General features: G+C 50.7%; 1 protein-coding gene across 1 annotated transcript; it reads left to right on the forward strand.

Moving 5' to 3' along the window:
* Window positions 1-718: 718 nt before the first annotated feature.
* GPR3 (G protein-coupled receptor 3) lies at window positions 719-4,846 on the forward strand. Its single transcript, XM_073317507.1, has 3 exons — window positions 719-844; window positions 1,630-1,751; window positions 2,857-4,846. Exon 3 carries the CDS (start codon window positions 2,873-2,875, stop codon window positions 3,857-3,859), a length of 987 nt encoding a protein of 328 aa, XP_073173608.1. The 5' UTR covers window positions 719-844; window positions 1,630-1,751; window positions 2,857-2,872; the 3' UTR covers window positions 3,860-4,846.
* The last annotated feature ends 10,592 nt before the right edge of the window (window positions 4,847-15,438 follow it).

Below are 15,438 nucleotides of genomic sequence, written 5' to 3' on the forward strand. Positions count from 1 at the left end.
GCCATGGATCTAGAAAGGTGTGAGGTGGGGGGTATTGATCACCATAGCTCTGACACCATAGCTGTCCATCAAACTCATTGGGCTTGGGATCAGGGCTTTACAGCCAAGTTTTAACTGCAGGAGAGGAAGGGATCCTGCCTCAGTTTATGTCTGTTCCTAGCCTCCAGCCCTCTGCTGTGGCCACAACCCAGGAACACTGAACAATTAAATGTGGGGGGAGAGCGAAGCAAAACCAGGATCCCCCTCCTTGGAATCCATCCATCTGATTTCCCCCCTCCCCGCTCAGTGTTCCCCATGGAGCTGTGGTTCAGCCCCATCAAACCAGCTGACACAGCTAGCTAGGCATGGACCGATGCAGCCGCAGCTGCTGCTGCCTGTAAAGGCCTCCTGCAGTGAGAGCGATTCAAGGAAACACGCCCCCAGCCTGGGAGTGCAATTCCCACACTGCACACCTCGAGCCTGCTTCCGCTCTGACACGTGCTTTGGGGGAGGGGTGGGAGGAGCTTCCTGTGCAAGACCCCCCCACGCACACTCCACCTAATGGCTTGATGCCTTCCCCCCTTGCCCCCCCCCCCAAGACACTCACATCAGGGAGAGGAGGATTTCTCTCCCCTCCCCCATAAAAGCCACCTAACGCACACTTCCCTGCAGCAGCGTGGCGTTTCTCGGCTCTCCAAGCCCGGCCCTGGCGGGAAGGGCTGTCTGCCCGGAGCTCCGCTTCCCAGCCCTGCTGCGGGGCTGGCATCGCTTATTCTCCAGGCGATGAATTATTCAGCGCTTGCTTGTGAAACCCTAGCCCGGGGGGAGGCAGAGGATCACTTCTGCCCCTGGACCAAGGGGCCAAGTTGAGTGTGGGGGGAGTGCTTCCCTCCTCCCCACCCCCAGCCTCCCCGGGTGTGGGGGGCAGCTTTGCAGGCTTGATTTCAGACCCCAGCGCTGCGGGAGCCGCAAGCTCTGTCAACCCACATGGGGAACTCGCCCCCTCCCCGCCCCCTCCAAGATGGATCACTGCGACAGGCGGTCCCGCGCGGGGCATGGCCAACCCCCAGCTCTGAGCCACTGGCCCTGTTGGCGTGACATTGACCCCCCCCCCCGCTCACCCTGAAGGCTTTGGGGTCCCTGCCCCACTGCACGGGCAGCCGAGCCCCGCTCAGCGCCAGTTTGCAGCAAGCAAGCAGCTCCCCTTCCCCCCGGCATGCCAGGACCCCACCGCTCCGGGGAACAGCCTCGGCTGGGGGGCACCGCCCCCAAGTGGGGGAGACCGCAGAGCAATGGCTTGGCGGGGCTGCCCCCCGCTTGCACCGCAGCAGCGGGCGCCGCAAGGACGGGCAGGGACTGGGGGGGGGGGAGGGGAGGCACCTGACCGCTCCCGCGAGCCCCAGGCGGGGGGGGGGGCGGTTTATGAATGGAATTCTCCAGTGGGAACCCAATTACTATGCCGCGCGCCGCTCCTCGCCCCACAGGTGATTGGCTCCTGCGTCCCATTGACGTCACCCAGCAGAGAGCCAAGAGGAGCCGCAGGCTCAGGCAGCGGCAAACCGACCCCCCCCCCCAAAAAAAAAACAACCCAGGGAGTGAGTCACCCCCAAAAGGGGCTAATTCACTATAACTCCGCGGCGTCTCCCCCAGCCCCGTCTCACTGCAGCCGCCCATGGAACGGAGCCCTCCGCCTGCATCCTGCCAGCAGGACCGGAGCATCCGCGGAGGAGCCGCAAAGGATCCAGGCGGACTTCCCTGCCCCAGCGCACCAGGTGAGGAGCCCCCCTCTGCATGGGGGGGGGGCGAGCCCTTTTTGCGTCCCCCTCCACTGCAGCTAGACGCAGCTCAGACGCCCTGGGCCCCCGGGCGCGTTGGAACTTGCAGAAGAGCAAAAATAAGGTTTAAAAGAAGGAGAGGGGTGTTGTAGACATTGATTCCTCCCCCCCGGGCGCCTTAAATGTAAAGCAAAGTCCCGCTCCACTCGCTGGCAAGTCGGAGCAGAAAAGGTTCTCATGTTAATCTAGAGACTGGGGTTATAACTGAGCTGAGGGTGCCGCTTTCGAGGTAGAGAACTGCATTAAAAATTCAAAGAACACGGGGGGGGGGGGAACCAACCCCCCAGCAGCCACGAAGGAGCAGTAAATAAGTGGTTTCAGCAACACTAATGCAAATTAAGATGCATGGCAGGACTGAGAAAGCAGCTCTTTGGCGGGTGACAGAGTAGATCTGCCAGAGCCCAAGCAAGGGATGCAGCATTAAAAGAGGACAAAAAATGTAATCAGGCAAATTGGTCAGAGAGGCGATGCCCACCCTGCTCTTTCCATTACGGAAATTTAGCTCTATAAACTTTACAGCATCAGCAGTTAGGGCTAAGTTGGTAACAGCCCCTGCGTGGCAAAACATTTAGCTTCAGCTGAGTGTGGAGTATTTATCCACTGCAATTGTGCAATGCATATAGCTCAGTGGAAGCAAACACAGGCAAGGAGACAACTGGATGAGGGATTTTCCTGCCCCCCCTTTTTTTTTTGCCTGCTCCAAAAAAAAAAAGAAAGAAAGAAAACAGTGTAAAACTGACCAGAAATATCCTCCCCGTAGGAGCAAATCGTGAGCATGCTGCACACCTGGGTAGCTTAAATCAACTGAACCTACACCGTAGCCTAGCTTGTAAGCTTTGATCAGAGCCAGCTTTTGGAGAAAGCCAATGGGAAGCAAGGGGGGTGAGCCTACCCCTGTGAAATCTGCCACCAAGAGAGACTGGACACTGATTAGTGCTCAGAGATGCTCATGAGTAACTCACAGGTACAAGTCAGTTTGCATGCCAGAGCCTTTGTATGTGCAGGATGACACTAAATGGAACTTGGTGCTATGCTTCTGCAGGTCACACCTGGACGTCATGAACAAGGACATGTCCCACAACTCCACTGAAGGCCAGCAGGGCCGGTTTGCAGCCAGTAATGGCAGCAGCAGCTCCTTGAACCTCGACTCTGTGGTGCAACCTCTTGCCCTGAATCCCTGGGATGTGGTGCTTTGCATTTCTGGGACCATCATCTCTTGTGAGAATGCGATTGTGGTAGCCGTCATATTTTACACCCCTGCCTTCCGGACTCCAATGTTCCTGCTCATCGGGAGCCTTGCCATTGCTGACTTCCTGGCCGGCATGGGCCTTATATTCCACTTTGCCTTTGTCTATTGCATCCAGTCACAGGTGGTGAACCTCATCACTGTGGGGCTCCTGGTGACCTCGTTCACTGCCAGCGTGGGCAGCCTGTTGGCCATCACCATAGACCGCTACCTTTCCCTCTACAATGCACTGACTTACTATTCAGAAAGGACGGTCACCAGGACTTACATCATGCTGATCCTGACCTGGGGGTTTTCCATCTGCTTTGGGCTGCTGCCTGTCATGGGCTGGAACTGCTTGAAAGATGTCTCCACCTGCAGCATCGTGAAGCCCCTGACCAAGAACAACCTCATCATCCTCTCCATCTCCTTCTTCATGGTCTTTGCGGTGATGTTGCAGCTTTACGTACAGATCTGCAAGATAGTTTGCAGGCACGCCCACCAGATCGCTGTGCAGAGGCACTTCCTGGCCACCTCACACTACGTCACCACCAGGAAAGGCATCTCCACCTTAGCTGTCATCTTGGGGACTTTTGCTTCTTGCTGGCTGCCCTTTGCCATTTACTGCCTCCTGGGAGATTACACCTACCCAGCCCTCTATACCTACATGACCATCCTCCCGGCTACCTATAACTCCATGATTAACCCCGTTATCTATGCCTTCAGGAACCAAGAGATCCAGAAAGTGCTGTGGACTGTGTGCTGTGGGTGCTTCTCTTCCACAATACCTTTCAGGTCCAGATCTCCAAGCGATGTCTGACTCATCAGCCCTCAGTCCAAAGACCCATTTGCACATGGAGTTCCCCTTTTTGCACAACCACAGAGATTTTGTGAGAGCTCTTAAAAGATTCCATGTCTCCTCTGATTCCCCTTTCCTTGTGTGCATGAGCTGCTCTCTTCCTTTATTTTTCCACTTTTAGAATTTACGGAAGAAAAAAATATTTATTTTTTATCCATAAATAAAAAATAAATAAAGTATATTTGAGAGTGTGTGAGCTCCTCCATGACTATTTTCTTTGACACAATATTGATGGTGCATTTTTTTAAAAAGAGAGAGAATATCTTTTCATTCCTTTGGCTTGTAAACAGCCTGGTTAATTACCTCAGGTCGTCAGACATTATTTTCCACATCAAAGATCCATTGTTTCCCCTGTAACAATGGATCAGAACCCAACCAGCTTTTTTTCTGTGGTTAAATGTTTATGTATTATTTATTAATTTATTGTTATTTATGGCCAGCTTTTTCAAGACAATAGATTGTTCTGAACTCTGTAGTTTGCTGCCCTCTAGTGTTCACTCTGTTTTAATACAAAAAACTCATGATGGCTCCTTTTGCATGTTGAGTACCCTGGGTGGTATTAGGTAATGGAATGTTTTAATTGTATGAAATATAGACAACTGGAGCGAAAAAGGGAAGGCTGCAATACTAGACTGTGCCTATAAAAACCCAAGGGCTCAGATGGTCAGAGTTGCTTTCTAAACCATTGCACTAGAGACTATTCAATTAACTAAAGTTTCTGTCCCAGTGGAGAGACAGATTGCACGTGTCCAACTGGCCAGATTCAGAGGACAGCTATTCAGGGTACTATATGGTCTTCAGGTTTGCATGAATCTGGAAAGGAAGCAAATGTAAGAGGCACTTTAGACATTTGAAAATCTCTCTGCATTGTTGCACAGACTTTTGTTCCATGTGATTTGGAAAGTACTGTATTCTTGTTTACAATCATAAGAGAAAAATAAAGATAATTTGTGATACAACATCTGGCTGCCGCTTGATTTATGTGGGAGGGAGATATTGGAAGATCATTGTGGGTGAGGGGAGTAACTGGAAAGAGACCGCTTCACCCTCAATAAATTACGAAGCGTTGGGTCCAATTAATGCCACCTTCGTCATAGACTCTGGAGACTGAAAAGAAGCGTCAGAGCCCCCAGCCCATCTCCCTGGAGCCAATGCAGGATTCTTCGCTATGGCACATTTTCTAGTGTTTTGGCCAATCTTGTTGTAAAATATCCCAAGTAATAGTGCCTCCCTCTGTCCTCCTGGGAGACACTTCCGTTGTTGCCTAACACATCCAGTTAGCTGGAAGTTCTTCCGAGCTTAGGGGGCTTTTATTCAGTTGGGGGGGGGTCTCTGGGTCCAATTCAGAGTCCTTGTCCTAATCCTCAAAGCTTTCATCATCTGGGACCGGGCTACCTCTCCATCTGGGACATATGAAGATGTCTGCCCTCCGGGGGACCCAGGATGAAATTCCTAGGAGCCAGAGGGGCAAAGCAAACACAGTGCTGTGTGTCAGAAGACTAAACATGCTGCTGGAGATCTGAATGATCGCTCGTCTGAGCAGTTATGATGAGGGGAGAGGAGAAAAGGAAGGCAAAAGCATTCTGAGCTACGTCACTGCACAAAAGCAGTCTCCACACTGATTCACTGCGCATGATCTGTGACTGATGTGTGGTCATTTCTATCTCTGTGACCCCTGAATAAGCCCAGGGGTTAAACAGAACTAGATTGGAGTGTGAGATTTTCTCCTAGTGCAAACAGCAATCTGATCCCCATGGCATCCTGAAACTGCATGACACTGAAGAGCTCTGGGCACCCTCATTTCAAAACACAGGACAGTTTGTGGCACTGCACACATGCAAGGGACGGCTTAGCAGTTTGAGCATCAGGTTTGAAATGCTGCAGCCACAGGTTCAAATCCCAGCAAAGTTGACTCAGACCTTTCTCCTTCTCTGACCGAGTTCTGTGCAGTTGACTGCTTTGAGGGGTCCTTTTGAATGAGACTATAAAAACCCAGGACCTGCCTGCTCTGTGGTGCCATGACACCTTCACAGGAGTGAGGATTTAGCACTTCCTCCATCGGCCTGTCATGCAGCATGCTATGCACAGGTTGGGTGCCACCCTCCAGCCCAGAGGGAGGTATGTTGCAGGGGGGCTGCTGCATGGACACCAGCCCAAATGCCACAGTCGTTCATTTTTCCTTTTTACTCAGGCAGAACCTCCCGTGTGACTTCCTCAGGAGCTGTGCTCAAGTTAGCAGGGAGTAAAACAGGAGTCAACATGTCACCACTTGGCCTGTAGTTTGCAACAAAAGGAAGGGGGAGGGAGGGGCTGTTCCTAGATTGGCTGATGGGCCAGTGAGTAGGATCCTAACCTAAGACTTAGGAAACCCAGCTTCAGTTCCTCATTTCCCCACAGGCAGTTTGTGTGGCCCGTGGCAAGACAGAGTCTCCCTGCATCTCAAATCCCCCGCTGTAAATTGGGGACACAATAGCCCTGTCCCACCTCCGAGAGGGGCTGTGAGAATGAACACACTCAAAGAGAACAAGGTGTTCAATTAGTAGGCCACGTTCGTACCTATGTTAGAAAGCTACACGTACAATAATGTTACTAGGGGGGGTCTGGCTGTGGTCCAGAGGGCCCATGATTTTCAGATGTGCTCTAAATTCAGCTCCAGCTGCCCTGCTCCCCTGTAATTTAGGCTCCTATATTCTAATACAAGGAACTCTTCTGTTTCCAATCACTCAGGGAAACAGATTGCGGTGGCTGAAGTCTGGGAAAGGAAAGCAGTTCCCAAACTGTGGTGGTTTGGGTTTATTTCCTTCACAGGAATGGCTCTGGCAATCAAAATGCAGCTAACGCTGGAAATGACTCCAGGCTAAAATCACAATGGGTGGGAATGGTGGCACAGAGGGAGGGAAAGGAACATTGTTCTCTCTGGGCACCTAATCTTTGTCCTCCCCGCCTGGGTCTCATAGCAGCCACAACAAATAAATCATTGGTCTTTACATGCACAATGCCTCGCACGCGAATGCTGCAGCCTCAGCAACTCATGAGACAGCGAAGAGCAAGAACAAGAGTCACAGGCCTGACGCCCCCTTAGAATGAGGGAAAACAGCATCTGCCTTTGTACTACAGCTCCCACAATGCACTGTGCTGGAACTGTTCAATGGGAAGGAAGGCGGGCCGGGAAAAGGAACAGCCAATTAAAAGGCGGCTCTTGAGAGGCAACCAGAGCTGAGAACACTGACCCCAGTGGAGGTCAGTCCCATATGGGGTCAGCCCCAGGTGATATATATATATATTTTTAAAGGAAACAGAGTTTCCTTCCTCTTGCTGGCCTTGGTGTGAGTGCAGGTTCCAGCGAGAGCCAGAAGCATCCCGTGCTGGAAGCTAGAGAACAGCAGACGCTAAGTCAATACAGAGCTAATGCAAGGAACCAGAGGGGCAGCCCTGAAGACCAAAGCCTTCTTGATAGCTAGAGGGCAGGTATGGGGCACTTATTCCCCATAGTAGGAGGGCCCAGTTTTGGGAATGAGAAGGTTTTTATTCTCAGCCCATGCAGTCCTGGATCTCTCTGCTGAATCTATTCAGGAAGCTGAGAAGGAGTGCAGATCATGTAACCTCATTCTCTTCTGGACGGAATCAGAACTACTACACTGCATGTCATAGGCCCTACACAGCTAAAATCAGAGGGAGATTCTCTTTTAAGTTAAGTATGTGGGAGGAATGGCGTTGTGGTGTCCTTTGTGGCTACAGTGTGCAGCACAGTGACTAGCGTGAAGTTCTTAGATGGCTACAAATTTGTTACATTTCATAAAAACTAGCATGCAGCTGTTCGGATTTTGAGCCCGTTTAGGCATTTGGGTTAGAGGGTGAATCAGGATGGATTCAATGACCCACAAACCTTGCAGATTGTTCTCATGAGATTTCAGCCTTAAATGGCTGAAGGCTCCATCAAAGGAGCTGTTCTTGTGACATTTCTGCCAGCTTGGCGTGAACTGGAATGGGGACCCATTTGTCCCCGTGTGGTTTCGGATCCAATGTGCACCCAATCCATTGGGAGGAATTAGACTTGAAGCTGTGGATCTGGATCCTGCTCCTGAAATTCAAACAGGTTCTGATCTAGGGTTCCAGGTTTGGCCCCTCCCAAATAAAAACCATTAGACCGATTAAGTAAAGATGCAACAGAAGGTCTCCCTACACCTCTACTTTCCCCCTCAGTGTGGAAACACTGGTCAGTTTCTCTTTGTTTGGATCAGTTTCACGCTCCAGAGATTCAGACATAGTGCAAGATTATCGAGTTTGCTTTCCAACACCCTAGAGAAGTGCTTAATTTTTTTTTATAAAGGTTTCACTGAAATTTAAAGAGATATTCTTGAACACATTTCCACTGGGCACACACCATCCTTCCTCCAGCATCTCCTCCCCCTCCACAAAGAGGGCTGTGCCCTACGAAGCCTGAATACGAAGAGTTATTGCAGAAACAGAATGTTATGCTCTGTCTTACAGTCATGCCTGGAGGTCCCAAGCAAGATCTGGGCCCCATTGTGCTGGATGCTGCACAGACATTGGGAGAGACAGTCCTTGCCCTGAAGAGCTGGCAACCGAAACAGACCTAAGCAGACTGAGGGAGGGAGGGAGGGAGGGGAAAGAGGGCCCCAGATAGGGAAAGTGACTTGCCCAAGCTCACGCAGCAGGGTCAGTGGCAGAGCCAGGAACAGAACTTGGCTCTCCTGAGTTCCATGACCATGATAAGGCCAGAAGCGACCACTGTGATCATCCAGCCTGACCTCCTATAAAGGAAGCCGGCTGGGGCTGCTAGCTCTCACGCATTCATTATCAGTTTGGCAAGTTGCTGCTTTCAGACATCCAGAAAATGAAACCCGTCCCAAACCCAATGCATCCACATTTGTGAGCCTCAAACTAGAGCCATGTTTAGCTCCTGCTCCTTCTCTCCCCTCTCCCTTCCATTTTATACCCAGTCTTCCCCATTTTCCAGAAGGGCAGACACAGTCCCAAATTCCCAAGATCAAAGGAGACAGTCAGCCTCCCTAACTCTGTGTACACACCATCAGAGGCCCAAACGAGCCTATGACCTAACCCCTGGCAAAGACAGGATTGCTGCCTGCAGCTTGCTTAGCAGTTTAACCTCTGACTGAGCACCCCTGGAATCCCTGTCCACTCTCCCTCACCTCCTCTTTGTGGATTTGGATTCCTGTCCAATTCCCTGCTCCGTCAGTCCCACAGCAGGTGGCTGCTGCCTCACATCAGTGTCAATAGCTTTTCAGCCTTAGAGAGCACGATGGGCTAAGTAGACTCCAAACTTCCACTGGGGCTAGAATACAGGACCCGGATCACATGGCAAAACCCCCAAATACTTAGCAACCTATTCTGTTCCGGGAACGCTAATTGTTGAAGTTGTTAGGAATGGCAGGTGCTCAGCACTTGTGAAAACCAGGCCAGAACAGGCAACACTTGGCCATCTTAGTTGTGTGGCAAAGGCCCATGGGCATTAATGGTACTATTGTAATAAATATCTGTGTCCTCCATACCATTAGGTCACATTAAACTAGTCAGAAATGCCCCCCCCCCCCACCACCAGTCACCCTGGTTTTGCACGAGTGAGCTCCCAGCTGCTCCCACTTGGAAGCTGAGAGACCTACAGGGTCAGGTGATTCTTACCTATAGCTGCATTCCTTTCCCTCCTAGGCGGTAAATCAGGCCAAGCTTGGTGCAGGGAAGTAGCAGACACCCAGACCCCACACACAGCCTTGATGTTTGCTTTCACAGGACACAAACCAGAAGCAATTCCACAGTAGTTCCAGGCATGGTTCCAGTCCTTCAGCTCACAGAGCATGCAGGACAGGGCTGGATTAGACAAACACCTTCACGTCAGAGACAAGCTTGTACCCTTTCAAGGGAAAGGGATCAGAATCTGTAGAAAATAAAAATGCACTAAGTAAACAACATCATGAGTGCAACTGTTTTGGGTTAAACCACCAGTGTTGGGGCTTGTATGATTTCTAGACGTTGCTTAGGGGAAGCTCCCTTGAAGGGTCTCAGAGGCGGATTGGACGGGTGGGCCAGACTGGCTGCACCCTGGGGTCGGCAAACAGGAAGGAACAAGCAGCAATCAAGAACACGGATCCACATCTGATGGTTTCATTGTGTGTATCCCCTAGTCATTTTGCAACGACTTGGGCACACATTTTACTACAGCCCCCCGACTGCTCTCCAATCACTTGGGCAGTGCCCAGTGCACCCTTCCATAGGCTTGGAGTTCTGTCTGCCTGCCCAAATCAGTGCCAATACCCTAGGCAGCCTCGAAGGCCCGGGGGGATAAAGGCGGCTTGTTTTCCATATCCTGTCCTTACGTGGAGCAGGCAGAGGACAATATTTAGGTCTCCGCCCAGGGCCATGGAAAAGATTAGTCCAGCATTGCAGGCCCCACTGCCAGGGACAAGGTTCACAGCCAAACGTACCTTAGGCAAACCAGAGAGAATTGTCATAGGCAGCAGAAAACACTGCAGAGTTCCTGGCTTTTGTATAAACAAAACAGCAGCTGCAGGGTTCTGAACTGGTTACCCAGGGGAGAGGCCAGGTTGGCAAGGTTCACTCACTTTCCTCCGGAGCAGGATTATCTGCTCAGAGCAGGTGGGCTGAGCCCTTGTGAAAATTCAGGAACTGGCAGACCATGGTCTTTCCTCTGCTTCTTTGTTAGCTGTACGCAGCTTTTTCCTTCACCAGCTTCATATGGGATGGAGGCAGAACTGGGTCTAAAGTGATGGAAACTTCCAAGATGTATTCCCAGCTCTCCCCTGACCCTAGGGGCTCTGCAAAAGCCATTTCTGAAGGGGGGGGGCAGGAGGGAGAGGGCTATCCTGATTCTTTTAGCAGATGAGCCATTATCTTTGCTTCATCAGTTCGCCTCTGACTGAGCACCCCAGGAATCCCTGTCCACTCTCCCTCACCTTCTCTTCGTGGATTTCCAGTATGCTCCCAAGCGGATTCCCATCCAATTCCCTGTTCCGACACCAGTCCAATTCTCTGGCCAGTACGACACCTTGAATGGGCGGGTAACCCACACGTTAGCTAACTCGGGTTAAATCATCAGTGAAGATACATCAACTTGGCTTTTAACTTGGGTTAGCAGCTGGACTTCAAGCCCAGATTCTCCCTAGGGTATGGGCTGGAACTTGGGCTTTTGAGCCTAAGGGGTCGGCCTAGCTCCCACCCAAGCCAGAACGTTCACACTGCTAGTTTTGGCATGCTACCTTAAGCCCTGCTAATGCGAGTCTGTCTACCCAGGCTGAGAGACTTGCTCCCAGCCGCAATGTAGACACATCCCTATAGGCTTGAACTCAAACTGCTAACCAGAGCTACTTTCTCTGCAGTGTAGACGCACCCATAGGTACAGGGCTAAAATTTACTGCTCTCCGCTCACTGTGTTTCTAGGGAGCAAACACCAGGGAGAGGGCTGCAGATTACATCATTTGAAAGTAACCATGGAGAAATGATGGCTATTCTTTTCTCAGCGAGAACCTTCCCCTAGCAACCCAATGACTAGCCTCACCATCTCAACGCTGAGTGCAGGAAAATGGGCAGAGGGTTTTCCATGCTGCTTCTTTATGGAGGAGGTTGTCAGCCAGGCTTACACCTCTCTGTCCTGTCTGCTGCAGATTCATTCATTGCTCCCAACCATCCAGCAAAGCAGGCGGCGCCCAGATGCTCCTGAAGCCGGGTTTTGCTATGCCCAGGAGCTGAGCTGCTGCTGACATGGAACAGGCATGGAGAAGGACCGCTCCAATCAAACAGTGCAATATGGACGATGAGGAAGTGAGTTGTGTGTCCACACATGCCCCAAACCCTCCCCCCTTCCCTGTATTTAATTACCTCCACCCCAAGTGCCCTAACTCTGGTGAAGGGTGCCTGAGTGCCAGCCATACTGGCCGGCCAAATCAGTGTACCTCTACCCTCTCCTAGAGGGGCAGCTTTTGTGGCCAAGAGCAATGGGCATTCTCCATGTCCCCATTCAATCCTTGGCTCTTCCACGGCTGCTGATGGCACTGCTTGTTTGAGACAAACTGAGCCAGTAGAAGCTCATTTCACATAGGACACTTGAAGAGCTTTCATTACTAGTCTGAGTTAGATCTGAATAAGCAACCTAGAGCTGAAAGACTAGGCATGATCTGCTGAGCCTTGCTTCCTAAGAAGGCAAAGCTGGGTGTGCAGGAGACGATCAAAAGGAGTCAAAGGAGGATCAAAAGGAGTCCCCCAGCTGCCAGCATATTACCGACACCTGAAGGGAGTGGGATCAGCAGGATGGTTTGAGTGACACTGTTGCTGCAGGTTATAAGTGTTGTGAAGAAAGCCTTCCACATGCAAACAAAGCTTAAACTGACACAAAGCAAGTTCGCACTCATCGTTAGGAGCCTTCAGCCAGAACCGGTAGCTCAGAAATGTGAAATACTTCTATTCATCTCAATGGGATGTTGACTCTCAAGCCTAATGATAGTGCTTTAAGCACACCGGATTTTCAAACATAGGTTACAATTATGCACTCCACTTGAACACTTACCACAATTGTGCCCACAGCTCAGGTGACTGCACCCACACAGCTAGACAAACAAAGGGCAGAGACAGTGGTGTGGTCCTTTAACAGAGATTCCCTTTTTTTTTTTTGGCGTGGTGATGCTGAATGAGATGCTAACTACAAGTCTGGGGCCCAGCTTCAGAGGTGCAGAGAACCCACAGCTCCCCATTGAAGCCAACATCAGCACTGCTGAAAGAACAGCTCTCTAGTACCAATCGTGGGTCACGTTCTACACTCCAGCTCAATACCAACCTCCTCTCGGTTGCAGTGGGAGTTCTGCTGTGGTTATAGGGCTGTGCATTTGGGCCAGGGCCATGCAAATTCAGCACAGTCTGCAATTAAAAGTGTGACTTGGCCCTCTCCACAAAACGAGCTTGACAACTGCTGCCTTAAGCCCGCCCCATGCAGGAGTTGGCCTTTGTTAAAGCATCTGAGCTGCTGTGCTGCCAGACTGCAGAAGCGCTAGCTCCAAATACCTAATTCCTCAGGCACCCTGTAGTTCTTTGTGCACCGCTGCGAGCAGATGGAAGAGTTACAGATAAAGCCATACACGGCTCAGGAGCTTATTTCCTTTCCCCACCCGCCTGCATAGGCAACAGCAAAAAGAAGCCAGCCATTGCTAAGGGCTGATCCCACATTCCTGGCACACCCAGATCGCAGGGAGAAGGAAATGGGTGCTTTGGAGGGACTACACATGCAGAAGAAGATAATCCTTCCCTCCACTTCTCTCCCACCGCCCTTGGATGCTTAAATAATGAATCTGGCCTTGGAAAGGGGGTGACATTGGCAGCATTCTGCTCTGCCACACATGGGGAGAGCAGGCTGTTAACACTGATCGAAGCTGGCAGGGCCTGCTCTCGCCTTGGTCCCAGAGGGGGAATTAAGGGAAAGAACATGACGTCAGCAGTGGAAGGGACCGACATCCCACTTGTCCAAGGCAGCCGGCAGCATCTTCTTGGTGCTGCTAACACCACCTTGAAGGAGAAAATTAAATGGGTCTTTGGAGACCTGGGTTCCTGTGAAGCAGCATCCCAGCCAGCTGCGCTTTAGCACTGAACTCCATGGAAAGAGAGACGTACACACATCAAATGCTTTGGACAGGGCCAGAGTTGCAAGGCACAGGCAGACCCAAGAGACCCTCACAACTGCCTCAGTGAGCAGTTCTTGCTCAGGAAGTCACGGCTAATGAAAAGGAGAACTTTGAAATGCAAAGCACCAGTGCACAATTAACCTTGTCGCTATATCCTTTACTGCTCGGGTACTGGTTGCAGGGAGGCTGAACTGAACCCGCAACATTGGGGAGGGGAGGGGGGGTGCATAACTGATGAGAGATCATTTTGATTGCACTGCTTGGCAAAAATACAAGAAATTGTGGCAGTTTTCCTGGAAGGCAGGTGCACTTCCTTCTGATTTCAATCACGTCTGTGTGGGCTCTGCTGTAACATTGCATGATGCAACCAGGACTAGCCCTAGACTGATGAGCCAGCTGCCCAGAACTGCCCACTCCACACACAGCAAATCATCCCGTCTCCTCTCACATACACAAGGTCTAATCCAGCTTGCAAGACTCCTATCCTTGCAGCCAGGCTGTCCCAGTTCAGGACGACACAGCCTTCCAGGTAACGTATACAGCAACTACAAGGACAGTAGATGATGGGATCCATAGGGAGGAGAATCTGGTATTAAGAGCTTTCCACTGATCAGCGTTGTGCACATTTTTGGGGACTGACTGGGGAGACTGCTGCTATCAGAGAGTTTGCAGGTCAGCAGCCTTTAGAAAATGAAAAGCTAACTAGGAAGGGATTAGTAACTGCAAGAACATGAAATTTTCGTATATCTGGTTCTCCCCTTGAAAACAGGAGCACCACATTACTCTGGCCTTGGCTGCTAATGACAAACCAGAGGCACACTGAGATTCCAGTTCTAGGACAAGCTGCCATAGCTAAGACTGCACCTTTTATGTCCAAGATGGGCTTTTCCGATAGCCAGTGAATTTCTAAGGTGCCTAGCAGGCTTGGGATGTAGGGGCCAATCGTAAACAACCCTTCCTTCTTTCTCCCAACCCTTCTCACAAGTAGCTCTGCAGTAGCTGTGCTGGAAGCTCATTCTGGAGCTGGCAGGAATAACCCACAAATTAGTCTAACAAGGGTTTGCAGCGGGGACTGTATCAGCCGCAAAGCGTGAAAAGGCACAATGCTGCAACATGTGCTTGTGAACACAGAAGTCGATAGGAAATCTACATACTAGCAATTCAGGCCTGAAGTTTGTGGTAGAAGTGGGACAGAGTTTGAGACAAAGGCTTTCATTGCTCCCACGCAATCTGAAATAAACATATTCGTGCAATAGGTTTACTCAGCAAGTCGTTTGCAAGACAGTCCATGAGAGAGCATCACAAGCACAATGGGGCTAGGCTGCAAGTCCTCCACCCATGCTAGTTGATTTGTGCATTACGCCGTTTATTGTAAGTGGGCCTGTTCAGCAGCTTTTAAAATAAAGCAAACCCTGTGTAACTCTGCTCTTGGGAAAAATGCCACAGATTCTTCTCTGTCTGTGCAGAGGTTTGCCTCACTCCCTAGATGCCATTTCCTTTCCTAACACTTATGCAGCATGGCAAGCACTAGTTGGCTGCAGAGATGGCACTTTTCCACCCCAGAAGCAGCTGCATTTCAGTGGTGGAAGAAGAGATTTTTGCACATATAATGTTTGCAAAGGGCTCTGGAATCTGTAGACTCTTGGGATGGTAAACCCAGAGACAGATTTAATGCTCTTATTAACACAGCTCTCACAGTTGGCTCCAGACTCAGAGCTCCAGCACTGCTGGGCTCCTGCATCACAATGGCCTTAAAGGGATACATCGCAGGACACTTTGGCTACACAGACACGAGGCGTTAACATGGCATCACCCATAATCCTGTTCTGATACTCCTGTTCTACTCCTAGGCCGGGGAACTTCTAGGTAAAGATA

This window comes from Lepidochelys kempii, chromosome 19 (genome assembly GCF_965140265.1).
Source record: "Lepidochelys kempii isolate rLepKem1 chromosome 19, rLepKem1.hap2, whole genome shotgun sequence".
NCBI classification, from domain to species: domain Eukaryota; kingdom Metazoa; phylum Chordata; order Testudines; family Cheloniidae; genus Lepidochelys; species Lepidochelys kempii.